The sequence below is a fragment of the Lampetra planeri genome, chromosome 11, assembly GCF_965212315.1.
Source record: "Lampetra planeri chromosome 11, kcLamPlan1.2.h2, whole genome shotgun sequence".
In the NCBI taxonomy this organism is placed as follows: domain Eukaryota; kingdom Metazoa; phylum Chordata; class Hyperoartia; order Petromyzontiformes; family Petromyzontidae; genus Lampetra; species Lampetra planeri.
This window is the reverse complement of record NC_136117.1, coordinates 8639225-8655270: the sequence shown is the minus strand read 5'-3', so window position 1 is coordinate 8655270 and position 16046 is coordinate 8639225. Positions and strand designations below refer to the sequence as shown.

At 44.0% G+C, this 16046-nt stretch overlaps 1 protein-coding gene across 2 annotated transcripts in view; it reads left to right on the top strand.

The window, feature by feature from the left end:
- The first annotated feature begins 260 nt into the window (after window positions 1-260).
- LOC144721264 (ephrin type-A receptor 4-like) overlaps window positions 261-16046 on the top strand; it is a 76625-nt gene continuing 60839 nt past the window's right edge. The window contains exons 1-2 of one of the 2 annotated variants that reach the window (XM_078598756.1): window positions 261-688; window positions 10372-10436. In XM_078598756.1, the coding sequence (XP_078454882.1) occupies window positions 598-688; window positions 10372-10436 (156 nt within the window). In that variant the 5' untranslated portion in view covers window positions 261-597. The remainder of the gene's footprint in view (window positions 689-10371; window positions 10437-16046) is intronic. The other variant, XM_078598755.1, reaches the window with a different exon arrangement.

Here is a 16046-nt window from a genome sequence, read left to right as displayed (position 1 = left end):
TGTTCTTGTATCTCTCTCTCAACCACCCCCCCCATCAATCCCTCTCCTTATTTTGTGACACCAGCCTGGCTGTAGGTAAAAGGGTAAAAGAAGGCAGGGCCCTTCCTGGCGGGGCGGGACTTCAAGCAGTCGAAAGGACCCCTCCGGGTTTTTTCTGCGTGTGTGTGTGTTTCCATACATGGAGAAGGGTGCTTAGGGGAGGGGGGGTATAGAGAGAGAGAGAGAGGTGGGGGCGGAGGCGGACAGAGTTGGCGGCCGACAGACGTTCGAAGAGAGAGGAAGGTTGCTTCATTCATAGTCGCCCGAGGCAAGGGGACGGGCACACGCAGGCACGCTGGGGGTTGTTTTTTAGTCTCTCGCGTGCGCCTTGCTAAGTTTCTTGCCGTCCGAGATTGTCGGAGAAAATTGTGCGCGCCCTGACTCTGCGAGAGCACGCGGGCTGACAGCTACCGGACTCGACGTTGTTTTTGTTACTTGCCAACTAGCCAAGGGCTTTTTTTGTTTGTTGTATTTGTCATTTACCGGTAGACCAGTAAACGGTGGTTGAGATTTGTTAATCGGTGAACGGCTTGTGCCGATACACAGGAAGGGAGCACGATGAACCAAAAAATCGCCACTCGTCTGATGCTCGCTTGCGTCTCGATGGGGATGCTCTTCAACGCCGCGATGTCCAGCGCAGCCAACGAAGGTAAGGAAGTGAGTGAGTGAGTGGCGTTTTACGCACTCGGGGCACAGCCTCTAAGCGCTCACTCACTCGCTCTCGCGCACAAACAAACTGTTGCGGGACCAAGTGCCCGTGTGGGTTTGAACATTATATTAACACGCAACGCCAATTGCGTCATATCGCGATGTGCGTCTCTGAAAGTCTATCGGAAGCTCGTCGTGCTGTGTGTTAAGTAGGTACATGCACGTATAGTGTACTGTGTAGCCTGTATATATCGCTATCGATAGTTATCGATCATACCTCGAGTATGTGTATCGTTATATTGTGTGTATAGCACGCCTCCCCCCACCCCCCATATGGGGGAGCGGTGGTGTAGTGGATATCGAACGACGCTTTGAATCACGACCGACCCCGGCTAATATCTTTTTGCGTAATCAACATGTATTTTTTTTTGTATCACGAATCTCTCCTGCACGTCGCTCGTGTGTTATATACTGCATGTAGCCCACATGCAGTATATCCCAGGTACGTGTCTGCTGTGATACGCGTGTGTGTGTGTGTGGTACACGCACGTGTTCCATTGCTGTAAGGAGTTTAGCGGAGGCTGTGAGAGCGTACGACATCCAACCCAGTCGCGTTAATCGGCCTCGTTCCACGCGCTCAGCGTGTCCCATCACAGCATCATCACGTCAGTCAGTTCCATCTCGTGCGCTCGTCGTGGGAGCTCGCTGGGGGGAGGGGGGTGGGTGTCTCCTTGCCCGAGGTATAATCCGCACCCTCCCAATACCACCACCACCGCCGCCGCCGCCTTACGAGGGGGTTGGTGGCCCACAAGCGCGTTCGCAGCACGCGGGAGGCGAGCAGAGATCGTCACTCAAACTTTAACCGCACCTTTTTTTTTCTTATTCATGCACTGCTTTACTTCGTCCAGGAGTCATCGTTGCGTCGTCGAACACGTACATTAGTTAGCGTACGTTAATTAGTGCACGCATACGCCCGTGCCATTGTCAAGCTCGATTAATGTGACTAAAGGTAGGGCTGTTTTTTTTGTTATCATCAGCCATGGTCGGTCCACTCCTCGGTCAAGACATCCAAAATCCCATACCACCTGTCACCCATTCTGCGATGTAATAATAATGATTCGTCGATAGCACCTGAACACGAACTGATTTGATCGCCGCTACATATCCTATAGGTATACGGTTAATGCTATTAATGATGCGACGTATATGTACAACATACACGACACACATTTTCTTCTCAGTACGAACACCTGACCGACATCGATCTGACACGTGACTACGAAAAAAATGGAGAAACGCAACCAGTGAGCAGTAGACCGGAGTCAACATCCGATGTTTATAACATGAAGCCAGCGGAAACCAGATTCTATACACTAGGCATATGAATCAGTCTGACCGGATCACAAAACCGCAGTGTGCTAGTAATAGCTTATACTACTAACACGTTGGCAAGGGGCTCGCATTTTCCGTGAAATCCCCGGACAGTGAGTCATCCAAACGATACGGCTGCAGTTTAGCCAGTCATTGTGGACGGTAAAGCACCCTTTGTGCCAGGAAATCTGTTGAATGTGTTGAAATGCCAACGCTCTATAAAGTGCCGGCGTTTTCTCATCCAGAGAACGGCGCGACACAGAAGTCAATCTTAAATGTTTAACTTTCACCGTTCAGCAAGGGTGTTTAACTCCAGCGGCGAATACATTAGGGCTAACGCTCGATGTAAGATTAGTATTGAGAGTAAAGCATTGCTTTAGAAACAGGGTTTAAAGTTTGGGATGAGGTTGAAGTTTGAGATATATTGTGTGCGTTTTCATAAGGCATTGAAAAAATGGAATAAGTAGTGTTAGGGGTTAAGATTTGGATATATTTCATCATCAGCCATAGATAAGCCAACTGCTGGGTTGTTAACGCCTCTTCATCCGTCGCGATCCTGCGATTCAATTATCCACTTAGCACCTGTACACAAGTAGATTCCATTGTTCGATTCCAAAGCTCCAAAATTAAGATAGATTCCATTGCTCCATCTCCCCGACGTGTGTACTCACGGATCCGTTCCAGTTGTTGGCTGAGCCTCATTATTCTGGACCATCTGCCATCATTCCTCCGAACGACACGTCCTCCCCAAGCCCACTTTTCGTAACAGTCAACTTGACGACTCTAAACTTTGTTAATAACTCTGCTATCCACGCATTACTCCTTCATGCATTAATATAATTTCAAAACTTCTACGAGTGTTTGTTTGCGTTGTTGTTTTGCGTTGAGCCTCAATTAGGGCGAGTCAATTAGCGTCAGTTACATCTCTCCTTCGTGTGAGATGCCACCGAGATTGTTTCGATTGCCGTGCGTGACCACGTTCACGAGATTCTCTTTCTCAAGATCGTTTGCGTACACAAAGACAACAGCACACACGCACAACCTGGAGCGCCCGCTTTTAGCAAGCGTCGAATGCAAGTCATTAATCATCGCAAATCAAACGGACTGTGGATTTCATGAAAACTATTCGGCTTGCTCCTTTTTTTGTTTGTTTCAAACGCATTGCCAGAGGGCTGAACGCCTTTTACCTGCATCGCGTGTTAACGTGACAAACACACAAATACAAAGATCCCCCGTACAGCCTCGCCACACTTTTGGGGCAAGGGTGTTTAGCGAGCACCTACGAAGGTCAGAACGGCGCCCGATCGCCTTTGTCTCCCCAGTGGCAATGTTTAAAACACTGCATCGGGTACTCGTTTGAGGTTGAGTCGACCTAGGGGAGGCACAGGACCCGTTTCAATAATCAGCACCGGCGTGAGCGGGAATCGAACTCGCGTAGATTTTTCGTAGCGCACCACCGCTCCTCAACATTAACAGAGCGCGCGCGCACACAGATAACAGCGAATCCAGATTAAAATTGGCTGTAATTGTATAAGTGCATCCTCGAGCAGCAGTTGCAATGCATCTCGTAATTCGCTGCTGCTGCTTGGTCATTCGTAAAGATCGGACGTGAAGAAATAAGCCCCGTCATCATCAGTCGTTCGCCGCCGTCCCCGCACATTAGGGCAGCGCTGCTGCTGCTGCTCTCTGCAGAAAGCCCCGTGGTGTCGCACTGCGCTTCGTGTTCAGCGGCACAGCTGAGCGTGTGTGCATCACCGGCACGGCTTTGCCTGTTGGTTTTGTCAGCCTTGCTCTGCCATGCGTGCCGTTTGCAGCGTGTCCGCTTTGGATCACCTAGGAAATGGGCATTGTGTGCGCGCGTGTGTGTGTGTGAGACGCGTTTTGTCTGCAGGCGAGGCCAACCTCTGAGTAGGGCTAATGTGTCAGGGTGAATTGTTGTAGGGGGATGTCACAGCTGTTGGTGGTGGACGTTCATGACCCTTCGGTGTTAGTATTGGCAGTAGGCTCGTGTCATTTGCGAGATCGAGTAATTTTAGAAAATTTTCCGCGACGTCAGATCGCAACAGCGTGTCGAACGCGAGCGGTCGTGCAGTGGTTAGCGCACTTCGCTCGGCGTTTGGTTCGCGGCTAACGTCGGTAACATCCGAGGCATCCCTAGCCACTAACCTCACCCCCTTCATCCAGCCGTGGATTGACAGCTGTCAATTATTATTGTGAATTAATTAATACAACATTTTTATATCTAATTGCATCTCGGTTGTATTTTGCCTTGCAGATAGCAAATCTCAATGTTACGGTTAAGTAAAGGACTTTGAAAAAAAAACATCTAAATTTGGGGAATTGTCATTAGTGTGCACATGTCACTTGCATGCAGATTAATATATAGAACATAGCGCTAGATTTTGGCATGCACACTGTCTTTATCGCACGCAATAAAATTCGTTGCTTTTTTAAAGCAGTTGGCCAAAGATCTCATTGTAAGATCCTCCTGAGAAAGAGCCTTGAGGCTTGTTATACTTTCCTGGATAAAGTACATTATTGTATCCGTTATAAGCAATGCAATTGATCCAACCCTGAAAAAGTTGAGCACAATTGAGTAAAATCTTCCTTTTTGTTCTTGTATTTATCAGAGTTGAGCCAAAATCTGCTGTGTGTATATATATACACCCATAATTATATGGGTTAGCTTATCAATAAAGTGTTTTTAAGTTGCTGTCTACGTGAAATATGGTCCAATGTAGTGTCTGGAGGAGTGCAATACGAGTTATTGTACTTGTAAAGTCAACTAGGTTACGTGATGTTGGAGATGTTAGTTGGTGTCCTTGAATGGCCTTACGAACAGACAGACCCTTACGGGGATGGGGACATTTGGAAGTGGCACATCGGCATGACACTGCATTGATCAAAGTCTCAGGCAAAGTCGTGCAGACGCCAGGCATAGCCCTGTTTACCCAGATAATCTACATCATCACAAGCGAACAGCACCTACCTCAAGAGCCAAGCGTTCACCTTTAAGACTGAGCAAGGCACAACATTTAATCAGTTTTGAAACGTCACAACGTAACGCGGAGCTTTTAAAATCTATTGCAAACGCTGTACCGCAGAACAGTAGAATTCCTCTTAACTGCGGTGATGTGGGCAAGGAACATCGTGGATCCTATTATTCGTGATTTTATCCACGAATTTACTCTATATTTACACAAACAATGTGAATAATCGCGGATATTAGGAATAATAGGGGCACAGATAATAGGTGGTTTTGCAGACGCTATAGGTCCCGAAGATAAGATGATTTGCAGATAATAGGGCCACAGATAAGAGTGATGTAACGGTGTATATGTCTAACGAATGTAGGTGTACTATGTACAAGTCTAACAAGGGCTCCTGGCATTCTAAAGTCCACATTAATGCGATGACTATTACATTAGTTTGAAATCTCGAATTAGATAGTGATTACATCAATCTGTGTGACAGGAGAGTGCTTCAACAGTGGCGGGCCTTTACAGCAGATAGATTACTGTGCCACTTGATGACATGAGCGGTAGACTTTGAGTGTTTTTTTAACGAGATGATGTGCAGCATGTTTATAGGACATTTGGAAAGATGTTTAATTGTTAAGCGTATGGTGGTGGCATACAAATACAATACACACTAGTTTCATTAAAAAAAAACATATTTGTCCCTTCTGAGAAACTAAACTCTGCTGTAAAAGGGCAATTTTTCCCTTCCCCTGCGTTTAAAAAAAAAAATCGCTAATCGTGTTTGTTTTGTTCATAACTGCATCGCACATTCCCCACGTAAATGTAGCCCGCAGCAGTCGCAAAGTCGTCTGCATTCCAACTGCGCTGCTGCTCACGCAGCTTTGAGGGTTGTCGTCGTTCATTACGGCACTCAGCGTGACAAATTCAGAAATCGCCGACGCAAGTGTCTGCAAGAACACACAGGTTGTTAACGTTCCCCTGGGACGCCCCAACGAAGCCGCTGTCCTTTGTTTGGCAATGTTGTCTGGTCGCCTTAACTTTGCCGGAGGAATGAACGTACCGCCAGCCACAGAGTATTGATGCATTGCAAAGCCAGTTTTGTCTCTCAGACGGATTACTGAGCCGGTTAGTATTGATTTGTTTTGACCGAGGATAACTGGAGCCTTTAATTAAAGAAAACTAAAGGGCATTCACTCAATGACTCGGGCTCAACATGTACACACACTGGCAATTTAAACAGTCAAAGGGAAAAATGTGGTCAGTGGTTAGAGAGTGCGCGGATCGTAATCATAAGGGCTTGAGTTCAAATCCCGTTTGGGGAAACAAGTCATTCCTTTATCCCTACACGGTTGATAATATAAGTATCATAAAGTGGTAAGTCAATGGTGGTTGCCCTGTGGATAAACTCATCCTTGCCAGAATAATATGGAAATTGCAACACTGGTTATTTATACCGTACTCAAAAGCTGAGAGATGTTTAATGTTTAGTTGAGCAGAAATTGGCTTAAATTTTTTTCTCTTGCCAAAAAAATACATGTAGAATGGCAAAGTGAATTGATTAATGAAGTTTAAAATGAATATTTTAACTGTATTAATGCAATTCATTAGTTAATTCCCATTGTTAATTTACTGGGATTGAGGTATTCCCAAGTTGTGTCAGTTAATGGGAGGTTATTTGACCATTTTTGTACCATTCTGGCTTTCGTGGGTTGTTAAAGGAGGTGCTCAGAGTCAGTTAAAATACCACATCCCACTCATGTTAGCTGTGGTATTGAACTCAGGTCACTGGGCTCAAAGCACACCCCTCTACAAAAATAAAACACATACAATATGACGTACATTCCTTTACTGTTTACCTGCCCCTCTCTGTGTGTAAAGTGTACAAACATACATTGTCAGTGCGGAATCATCACAAAAATAAAATAACGTGAGAATTAATCACTCTCCATATAAAATAGCACCGTTTACAAAAGTTACGGCGCATTGATTTTTAATTTCGATGCTGACGGCGGTTATGAATTCTTGCAAAGATTTTATTGTAGTGAAAAAAAAAGATACATTTTGGATGGATAGCCATAGTTAGTGGAATAGCCACAATAACATACATGTTTTATTATGTTTTATTTTTATTATTTTATTACTTCCCTTCTACGTGACTTTACCGAAAGAACCAAGAAGAACATACATCTCCCTTAATTCTTTTGAAATGTAGCCTCGGTTAGATAGTGCACTGCAATATTGGCCAACCTGACCATTCTATCACAATTAGTAGACTGCCCGTTAAGTTCAAGGTTTAGAAAACCTATAAAAGGAATACAGAAGATTCATAAAAAATAAAACTTAAAAAAAAAAGTTTTACGCTCTTCGCTTCTTTCAAAGCCTCCGTCATGAATTGAAATTGCTTGCACTGATACATTAGAATGGGGCTTAAAGTCATGGGATGGATGTGTTTATGAGTACATACCCATCTTTATTTTACAGTGCAGCCAGGTGCAATCCCACATGCTACGGAGGCGTTTTGCAAAGTCGTAACAGTTGGATTCCCACCGCAGGTCACTCATTTGTAGAGAATTGCCACAGAAAAAAAATGCAGGGATATATAATCGATGCACAAATAGTATTATTTCAATGTAAGTACAGTGGTAATATTTAATACATCACTTCATTGTGTAGACAGGGTTTTTTTTAAACATAAAAGAGAAGTATTTCTGAGTTTAGCTTTAACTTGATCAAACGAGGATGCTGATTTTGTTTCCAGGTCTGAAACTCATTTGATGGCACTCACCATTCTGCTGTAGGGCCAATACGAAATCAGTATTAGCTGTCAATCAACAGGGGGGCATCCTGTCCTGCTTGTTTGTGGCCCCACATGATTCCCACAAAACTATTTGGAAGACGTGTCCATTAGCGTCAAGGTCACTGTCAAATTTAACTCAAATTACAGTCATGTGAAGTATTATCGGTTTTGAACATCGGATAAGTACAATGCACATTTGTATCAGGGCCGACAGCGAGTAATTTGTACAAAACACAACGTACACAAATATAGGGACCAGCGTGACATAGCAGTACTTGTATGCCCTTTGCATTACGCACCTGACACTGATAAAGAAAGGAATTTGTGCAGGATACAGTTTATTTGTTCATGTCACAGGCTCGAGCCAACACCCTTGCAGATCATTTCAAACACTTTTTTTTTACGACCGGGAGTAAAGTTTTGAATAAGCGAGGAGTTTGAAGTTGAACTTTAGATTGATTCATGCCTGCCCTGCTGTAAATTCCTGCCGGTAATAATTCAGCTGACGTGGAATAAAGCCACACATTCTGTTTAAACAAACCATCAGTAAAACTGGGCACTTGGGGAACAGCATGTTATCTGGTTAGTAAAGCACAAGGCACATTTCAGCACATTCCTTGTTTTATAATTGATCAGCGAGAAGGTTTTGTTTTATTTTGTGCGTAATAAGAACTTAGTTTCAAATCGCCAACAAGGATTGCAATTTTCTTGGTTCTTTCGGTAAAGTCACGTAGAAGGGAAATAATAAAAGAATTAAAATACAACATAATAAAATATATTATTATATTATTATATAATTGTCTTTTATTATGTTTAATTTTTATTATTTTATTATTTCCCTTCTACGTGACTTTACCGAAAGAACCAAGAAGATGAATCCCTGCAGTTACGAAAGCTTTAAATCGAAGGATTGCAATGTTCATCAGCACTGCTGTACCCAGCAGTTGTTGTTTCACACGCCTGACTGCTGATGATTCCCTGCAGGTTGAAACCGGTCCATCATTTCTGTGTGTTAAATAGTGATGAAAAAATGCTTCAGAAAACCCAATAGGCTGATGAACAGAAAATAAATGTTATGATAATTTTCGAGCACCGTATACAATGATTTTTATCTACACTGTATTTAGCTGTGCCTTTGGAAACATAGAGTAGTTTTTGTAGGAGTATGTTAATCCTATTAACCTCATCAACAATCCCATGTTTGAACAAAAATATACTGCAATTAAAAATACAACTTTTACTTTTCTATCTTTTAAATTTTCAGTTGTTTTAAGTGCGGGTTTTTTTTTTCCGTTTCAAGTTGAAGTTTGCAATCACCCATCCGGCGGGGGTCACCGCTTAATCTGTTGGATCAGCAAATAAAGTTACTCAGCAGAAGTGACTTCTAGTTGTTGAGTGAATCACGCTCCCAGTCCGTCGACGATGATGTATAAAATAAGGGCGTGCCACCTGGATAAATCGTTTTGTCTGCGTGTGTAATTTCCTGTCTGCGGCGTGCAATGCCTATGCAAATAAACCCTCGGCGCTGTTACGAATGCTTTGCGAGGGGAGGGTATGAGCGACACATGGCCCAACTGTACGGAACGTCGCTGAAATACAGCGGGATTGCGTCTTTGTGTGTGCCTCGTTGCTTTGGCTTTGGTGTCATATTCAATGATTGCCGAGCAAGTGATGACGACGGCCTAAACGCGTTGCGTTGTTCGCTCGTATTATATCATGCAAGCGTATTTTTGCGTGTGTGTTACTCTTTCTGATGTGGTCGGTTTGATGAAACAACATAAATGGGTTCACTGGAGTTGTTTTAACTTATGGGAGCAGAGCAAGTATGTGTGTTTTTCCAGGCAGAGAAGTCCAGGGAATGTAAATGGTCGTTGATTGTAAAGATTTGATAAAAAAAATACTTAAAGCTTTAAATTTGTACATGTTGGCTAGACAAAAAAAACATTTTTCTACTCTTTAATTTTCTGGCCCCAATATGCCCACTTCAATTATACAATACATATACTAGCAATGGGCATCTACTGTGTGCTTCCATGTGAATAATGATGTACTGTATCATAACTATGATTATTTATATATATACATAGATTTAAACATGTGTGTGTGTGTTTTCAGCATAGCATCGACTTGGCAAGCACAAGTTCCGATAATAATTTACCTAGAAATAAATAATAGCTTTTAATAATAAACAAAAAAAGGTTCCAACTGAACCTGGGAAATAGTCCAAGTTATCGAGCCAAAATAAAGGTTAGCGATTAATGTAACAAAGTACAAACTCTGGAGCAACTAACCTCAAATAAATAACCCAATTAGACAAAATCTAATTAAATCTTTACCGCTACTCAAGAGTTCTGCGTAACGAATGTGCGTCAACGAATGACAGCCGTGTAAAGTCTTTACGAAGTAACCGAAATCGTATCGCGTGCCCGAACCAGCTTTCTTATGTCAGGGGACGTGTTGTTATCATATGCCCACGGTGTGTTTATTGTTCTTGGAATAAGACGTCTTGACGCAGCTTTTGTGTGTATTCTGCAGTGAACTTGATGGACACTACAACAGTAATGGGGGAGCTGGGATGGCAGTCGACTCCGTCCACTGGGGTAAGTGCACAGAATTTCATCCAAAATAAGCAGGGCCTTTTTATTATTAATATTATTGTTTTATTGGTTGATGCTAAAACTAAATTCTCCACAGTTGTATTCCTGTTGTGCTGTTGGAATCATGGAATGTCATGAGACACAGAGTCACGGTGATTTATGTCTGTGAAATGTTGTGCAAGTTTAGATGTTGCATTATATATATAAAACAAAAAGTGATGCATCTGTGAAAACCTTCCAGCTAACAGTGCCACCAGCCTGTGGCAGATAGTGGCCCTGGAAGATGACCTTTCAGGGTCGTTCCACCACACATTATATTGTCAAAGTGCGTTTAGTGCACGTCAATGAGAGTGAAAAGGGGCATTTAGCCACACTGACCAGCGTGGTGAAGTATGATCAAATACTTCTCATAGCCGATTAGTTGTTGGGGGGGGGTCTTCATCCAGCAGTTTATTAATCAAGGGCTGCAAACGAATTATTACGTATATATTGGACAATGAAGTGTGATCTGATGGTTTTTTAGTGCAGTCACTGGTAGCTGGGTTGCGACCATCAACTCACTACATTTGAGAACCCGGTTTAATCACAGCCCTGTCGATGTGAGTCTATGGGTCTCCATGTGAGTGTAGGGGTCTCCATGTGAGTGTATGGGCCTCCATGTGAGTGTATGGGCCTCCATGTGAGTGTATGGGCCTCCATGTGAGTCTATGGGTCTCCATGTGAGTGTATGGGCCTCCATGTGAGTGTATGGGCCTCCATGTGAGTCTATGGGTCTCCATATGGGTGTATGGGTCTCCATGTGGGTGTATGGGTCTCCATGTGAGTCTATGGGTCTTCATGTGAGTGTATGGGTCTCCATGTGAGTCTATGGGTCTCCATGTGGGTGTATGGGCCTCCATGTGAGTGTATGGGCCTCCATGTGAGTGTATGGGCCTCCATGTGAGTCTATGGGTCTCCATGTGGGTGTATGGGCCTCCATGTGAGTGTATGGGCCTCCATGTGAGTGTATGGGTCTCCATGTGAGTCTATGCGTCTCCATGTGGGTGTATGGGTCTCCATGTGAGTCTATGGGTCTCCATGTGAGTGTATGGGCCTCCATGTGAGTCTATGGGTCTCCATGTGAGTGTAGGGGTCTCCATGTTAGTGTATGGGCCTCCATGTGAGTCTATGGGTCTCCATGTGGGTGTATGGGTCTCCATGTGAGTCTATGGGTCTCCATGTGAGTGTATGGATCTCCATGTTAGTGTATGGGCCTCCATGTGAGTGTATGGGTCTCCATGTGAGTCTATGGGTCTCCATGTGGGTGTATGGGTCTCCATGTGAGTCTATGGGTCTCCATGTGAGTGTATGGGCCTCCATGTGAGTCTATGGGTCTCCATGTGAGTGTAGGGGTCTCCATGTTAGTGTATGGGCCTCCATGTGAGTCTATGGGTCTCCATGTGGGTGTATGGGTCTCCATGTTAGTGTATGGGTCTCCATGTAAGTGTATGGGTCTCCATTTGAGTCTATGGGTCTCCATGTATGAGACGGGGTTGAGACAAAGTTGATACCATTTTTAATCATCGAACAAAGACGGGCACTGCATCGCGCACTTTCAGATTGCGCTTCTGCGGCAGTCTGGAATGTTCTTCCTTCCGATAATAGGAAGCCACTGGAGCTATGCACTTTTACATTTAGATTGGAAACTCAATTCTATCGAACTGCTTTTTGTGTTTAGTTTGTTGTCCTTCCCCCGCACCTGCGAGTATCCGCATTGGCTACGTACGGTGCGAAAGAAGTTCAACATATGTACAATTCACGATGAGAGCCTCGTTTTAATAATGGGTGACTGAATCCCAGAGGCAAACCCATGACCTGAACTGTGCCGGCTCAGTGCTTTGACCCCCTGCAGCACCACCCCAACTCACCCACCCACCTTCAGAAAGCAATAGCGCCCCTTTTCACAATAGAGGCATGGTACAGTGAAGGGAGCAGCGGGTTTCCCAACTCAGGCCGCACTCGGAGGGGGTTTGATTTTCTGCGTCACTCTTGCACAACGTGACGCATTCCAAATGAAATTTGCCACACCTGCTCCCCATTGAGCAACAACCACTACGCAGGTGTGCGGCTTTTCCATTTAATTTGCGCCGTTTAAATTCGTGCAGGTTTGGCCCACTGCCCTGGGAATTGGACCCACCCCACCGCTCTCGTGTACGTTCATAGTTCGTAAAATGAGAAAAAATAAATTCCTGGAAGTTACACAAAAATGATACGGAACATTTCAAACTTGAAATTTTAATGCAGAAATTGCGGTTTTGTGTAAATAACTCCGCCGTTGTCATTGTACTCTGAATTCTGAAGAAGAAGAAGGGGAAAAAAATAAGCGCAACTCTTGAGCAAACTTTTTTTTCTTTTACAGGGTTTCCGTTTTTATGTGGTGATAAATGGGGAAAAATAGGAGCGTGCGTGACCACCCGTGAAATGTGACACCGTGCCCAGCACAGCCTTGCTGCCAAATTGTTTAAATGTCCCAACTGCCTCTGTGAAGGCCGGGGCAATGGGGCGGACAGAATGAGTGAACTGACGGCACATGACGGGATTCAGATTTTTCACGTAAAAAGCAAAGACACGCCCGCATTTGTCGCGTAGATGACGCAGGGCCACAGATAAAGGGTGTTCCTCAAACAGAAAAAAATAAATTAAACAAAATCCATAACGCACAGGATCCGTTTCCTTCACCTGAATGTCAAGCAACAACTGATCCCTTGAATAAGATAATGGTGCTCACAACAAATGTGTTGTTAAGCCGTATCTTTTGTGTTTAAGGCTGTTACGGCTCAAGTGAGGCATTTTTTTCATGTCCGTTAAAAGTGAAGACTGACTCAAGCAAGCATGCAATTTTACCACCGTGGACGCGTTTCCCACGTCACCGCTTCTTGGTGGTGGAATTTCAGCCGAACTTTGTGCTCGCATTGTTGCACGCACGAAAGAAGATGTGTAAGAAAGCCCACTTTTGAGTACAAAAGACACATTGTTCACATTCAGCGCTGGGAAAAAAACACACACGCTATAATTTGGGATGATTTAGCATCACTGATTGCACAAAGAACACTGTCTTACATGGTCTGAAAGTACATGGGGAATAGTGCAGCTTTATTCATTTTTATTATAATGAACACCAATCCATTTTAAAACCAGCGCAGCATTTGAATGCCATACGATTCACTTGAGTTGAACAACCAACGGCACTGTACCAAGGTGTACATAAACAGTGTGGGTGTACCATTATTCACATTAATTATAAACATTTCTAACTTGGCTCCTTTCTTTTTTGACGACAGAGTGATTTATTTGTGTTTGGATCACAGGCATAAGGCAAGACTGCAAGAGATGGTTGGCATATATTTTTTTCCCCCTGGTGTGGTTTTTTGTGGGATGCAGCGAGTGGATGGTGGCATTTACGGGTCTTAGGAGGCAGAAGAAAACCAAGCATGCTTTGTTGTTACCCACCTGCTCCAAATTCCTGCGTTCGAACCCACGGCCTAAAACACATTGGAAGACTGGGCACAAGCGATGGCAAATTAATCTTCGGCAAACGGTAGTGTGCCTCCTGTGAGCCGTGCCTTGCCAGGAACTTGCTGGTGGGGCGGGGAGGGTGTTACGCACACTTTGAAGGTTATGCCGCTTGCAGGGTTCACAGTGGGCGGCTGTGGGGGTCTCCCATTGTAGCTGCAGGCGCAGATGCCGTTCGAGGCATCCCGGTAGGTAAGCGGGCAAGCCTGATTTGGCAATTGGCAGCATTCGTGAATATTAAAGCTATCCTCTTGGTTCTTTCGGTAAAGTCACGTAGAATGGAAAAAATAAAAATAACAAAAAAACATAATAAAATTATTGTATTATGTTTTCTTTTCATTTTTTTTAATTATTTCCATTCTACGTGACTTTACCGAAAGAACCAAGAAGATGAATCCCTGCAGTCACGAAAGCTTTAAATCGAAATAAAGGCTGTCGTTTGAGGCGCTTCATTAATGTAGAGTTCGTAACTGTTATGCGTGTAATTGTTGCACCTTCAATGCTCCGTACGAAGATGTATTGGATAGTTATTCTGCAGAGCGATAATTTGAACGCAAACTCTAGTACTCAGCAGGAGCAAAGTCTTGAAGTTATAGCTGCCTGGACCCTTTTTATATTGCATTATGGGTTTTTGTTTGTCGCCAGAGCGCTGTATATCGTGAACGAAGATAAAGTCTGAAATATGTCAGCCAGCCAAAACTGAGTTTTCCCCTCAATCGATACACAGATTTACACCTCTCTCTCTCCTATGTATCATCTTTGGGGAAATGCTATTGTGAGAAACATGTCAACAACAACAATCGCCCATAAGTCCCAGCTGTGATCACTAGGACAGATTGCTCTCTTAACGCAGCAGCTGACCTCTCGTGAAAGGCCATCCCTTCATTTAAGAGCACTTTTGTTTGGCATGAAGAACGGTTATAAATACACATTTCAAATATACATAATAACAGTGTATACACAAAAACGCATGCTGTATATAATTAAACATTTCTGTAAAAGGATTTCACGTGCTTTCAAAACAGATTCGAGTACTGCAAATTGTGGAACGATATGAACATTGCATTTAAAATGAGCGCACACAAGATACCATTATTTCGGGTCCACCAAAAGCATTCTACTTTGTTATAACTGCTGAACCTCAAACTGCTTTAAGAAGAAAATAATTGAAGCGCAATGATACTTAATTAAATTCAAAGCTTGCGCTCGATGGGTATTAAGTCAAGGCATCTTCTCGGTTACATTTTTATGGACCCACAATGGTATAGTTTTAAATGTCAGCACACCCCCCCCCCCCAAATTCCCATATTAGTTTGAGATGCATTCATGTGCAAATTATGCTAATGTATGTATGTATGGTAATGCACTGAGTTAGGGAAATTGGTCTATTAGGAAGTAGAGGCGTTTGCGAAGCTCTATTAAAAGGCGATGATGCTCGGCAGCAAACGAGCACTTTGTCAAAACGTGGCAAGTATTGGGTACGCCCACCACCGACACCTGCAGAGTTTCAGAGAGACTGGTGTGGCATGCACAGGTGTGGAGCTCACCATTACTTCCAAGGGATGATGTTGTCCCGTGGACTGGCACAAGATCCTCCCTTAGGGACACCGGTTACTCTATACCATTTAAAGGACGAGTGCTTTTTTAATGGGACAGTCGAGTATTATGAGGCCCCTTGCTTCCAGCCCCAGCTGGAATATCGCATATCGCTGGTTTTAAACTTTGGCCAAATGTGTGCGCTAATGGCCAGTGAAGTTGCGCTGCAGTTGAACGCGCCAATGACTATTTGCAGTGGGGGAATGGGGGAGTGTTGTGGCTATGGGTACGGTGCATGGCAGTTAAAGGGCTCTTCCGGAGACTTGCTTGGATGGCGGGCCATGTATTTATGTTGAACTTTTGCCGCATCGTACGTAGCCAACCACGCTAATTGGAGGTGCGGGGGGGAAGGACAACAAACTGAACACAAAAAGTAGTTCTCAAGAAATGGGTTTTCAACTAAAGGTGGTCTCGGCCACCTGGTGATGTTGAAACTTTCCCCACTAATTGTCTTCCTTGTGTTCA